The sequence below is a fragment of the Cetorhinus maximus genome, unplaced genomic scaffold (assembly GCF_964194155.1).
Source record: "Cetorhinus maximus unplaced genomic scaffold, sCetMax3.hap1.1 HAP1_SCAFFOLD_3947, whole genome shotgun sequence".
NCBI lineage: Eukaryota > Metazoa > Chordata > Chondrichthyes > Lamniformes > Cetorhinidae > Cetorhinus > Cetorhinus maximus.
The window spans coordinates 17501-19961 of NW_027599852.1; the positions used below are offsets into that span (position 1 = coordinate 17501).

Genomic DNA, 2461 nt, shown 5'->3' on the forward strand with positions numbered 1-2461 from the left:
GGGGAAACTTCCTCACCCAGCGAGCGAGAGGTCCAAGGTCTGGGATGCGCCTCCTGTGGGACGCTGGATCGATCGAGGCGATCGACTGTTCTCGGGAAAGGGAAGACGGTGCGGGGTTACAGGGAGAGGGGGAGCGGCAGAGGCCCCTCAACCCCCCCACCGATCGTGGGGGGGTAGTGCCCACACGATGGGCAGAACGGCCTGGAAGCGAGGTGGAACCCAGGCGACAGGGCTCTGCATCACGACGCGCAAAGGCAGCCATCACTCCCAGCGATGAGCGCCGCTCCTGGGCGAGGATGGGAGGGCAGGGGTTGGCGGGTCTCTGGCGAGGTGTTCAATGAGGTGTGACCAAACCCCTTGTGGTTCTCTCTCTCTCTCTCTCTCTCGCCGGACAAAGTTCACTGCCAGGAGTTCTACAACCAGGTCTCGGGGCACGTATCCAGCCTGGAGTACCCCAAAGCCTACCCCGCTAACATGCGCTGCAACTACAGCATCAGGGTGGAGCATGGGTTCTCCATCAACATCGAATTCCTCCAGATGTTCGAGGTGGACTCACACCAAGAGGTCCGGTGCCCCTACGATCAACTGCTGGTGAGTGCATAGGTTCGATCGGAGAGAAGATATACTCTGTATCTAACCCTGTGCTGTACCTGTCCTGGAGTGTTTGATGGGGGACGGTGTAGAGGGAGCTTTACTCTGTATCTAACCCCTGCTGTACCTGTCCTGGGAGTGTTTGATGGGACGGTGTAGAGGGAGCTTTACTCTGTATCTAACCCCGTGCTGTATCTGTCCTGGGAGTGTTGATGGGGGACGGTGTAGAGGGAGCTTTACTCTGTATCTAACCCCGTGCTGTCCCTGTCCTGGGAGTGTTTGATGGGGGACGGTGTAGAGGGAGCCTTTACTCTGTATCTAACCCCGTGCTGTACCTGTCCTGGGAGTGTTTGATGGGGACGGTGTAGAGGAGGATTTACTCTGTATCTAACCCCGTGCTGTACCTGTCCTGGGGGTGTTTGATGGGGGACAGTGTAGAGGGAGTTTTACTCTGTATCTAACCCCGTGCTGTACCTGTCCTGGGAGTGTTTGATGGGGACGGTGTAGAGGGAGCTTTACTCTGTATCTAACCCCGTGCTGTACCTGTCCTGGGAGTGTTTGATGGGGACGGTGTAGAGGGAGCTTTACTCTGTATCTAACCCCGTGCTGTACCTGTCCTGGGAGTGTTTGATGGGGACGGTGTAGAGGGAGCTTTACTCTGTATCTAACCCCGTGCTGTACCTGTCCTGGGAGTGTTTGATGGGGACGGTGTAGAGGGAGCTTTACGCTGTGGGTGAGGCGTGTGCTGTATAATCGGTGCGTTGTGAATCCAGGATTATAAATACATCCTCTGCTATCCCTCGGTGTAGATTCAGTCAAGGAATAATGTGCAAGGTCCATTCTGTGGGAAGGAGAAACCGGAGCCGTTTGATACTCATAGCAATGCGGTGGACATCCTCTTCAACACTGACGATTCTGGGAAAGTCGAGGCTGGAAACTACATTACACCACAGACAGTAATCCAACCCCCTCTCCGTCTCCCCTCTTACAGCTTCCTCTCTACTGTCACCCCTCCTATCTCTGTAACCTCCTCCAGCCCCTACACCCCTCCCTATCTCTGTCACCTCCTCCAGCCCCTACACCCCTCCCTATCTCTGTAACCTCCTCCAGCCCCTACAACACTCCCTATCTCTGTAACCTCCTCCAGCCCCCTACACCCCTCCCTATCTCTGTAACCTCCTCCAGCCCCCTACACCCCTCCCTATCTCTGTAACCTCCTCCAGCCCCCTACACCCCTCCCTATCTCTGTAACCTCTTCCAGCCCCCTACAACCCTCCCTATCTCTGTAACCTCCTCCAGCCCCTACACCCCTCCCTATCTCTGTAACCTCCTCCAGCCTCTACACCCCTCCCTATCTCTAACCCCTCCAGCCCCCTACAACCCTCCCTATCTCTGTAACCTCCTCCAGCCCCTACACCCCTCCCTATCTCTGTAACCTCCTCCAGCCCTACACCCCTCCCTATCTCTGTAACCTCCTCCAGCCCCTACACCCCTCCCTATCTCTGTAACCTCCTCCAGCCCCTACACACCTCCCTATCTCTGTAACCTCCTCCAGCCCCTACACCCCTCCGAGATCTCTGCGCTCCACCAATTCTGGCCTCTCGAGTGTTCCCCCCATTCCCATCGCTCCACCATTGGTGGCCGTGCCTTCAGCTGCCTGGGGTCCCTGAGCTCTGGAATTCCTCCCCTAAACCTGTCGTCTCATCATCTGTCTCTATCTGTCCCTCTCTTTTTCCCCCTGTCTCTATCTCTCCATCTCTGTCCTCTGACTCTCTCTCTCTCTGTCCCTCCCTCTCTCTCCATCTCTCTTCTTGTCTGCCGCTATCCCCCTCTCGCTCACACTCTGCCCCTCTCTCCTCTCTACTCCTCT

The 2461-nt window shown here is 56.4% G+C and overlaps 1 protein-coding gene across 1 annotated transcript in view; it reads left to right on the forward strand.

Annotated features, from left to right (window-relative positions):
* LOC144678277 (complement C1r subcomponent-like) overlaps positions 1–1547 on the forward strand; it is a gene marked incomplete at its 3' end in the record, with an annotated part of 17894 nt that extends 16347 nt beyond the window's left edge. The window contains 3 exon segments of the mRNA XM_078538119.1: positions 398–591; positions 1401–1509; positions 1512–1547. Coding sequence (XP_078394245.1) covers positions 398–591; positions 1401–1509; positions 1512–1547 — 339 coding nt within the window.
* Positions 1548–2461: the final 914 nt, after the last annotated feature.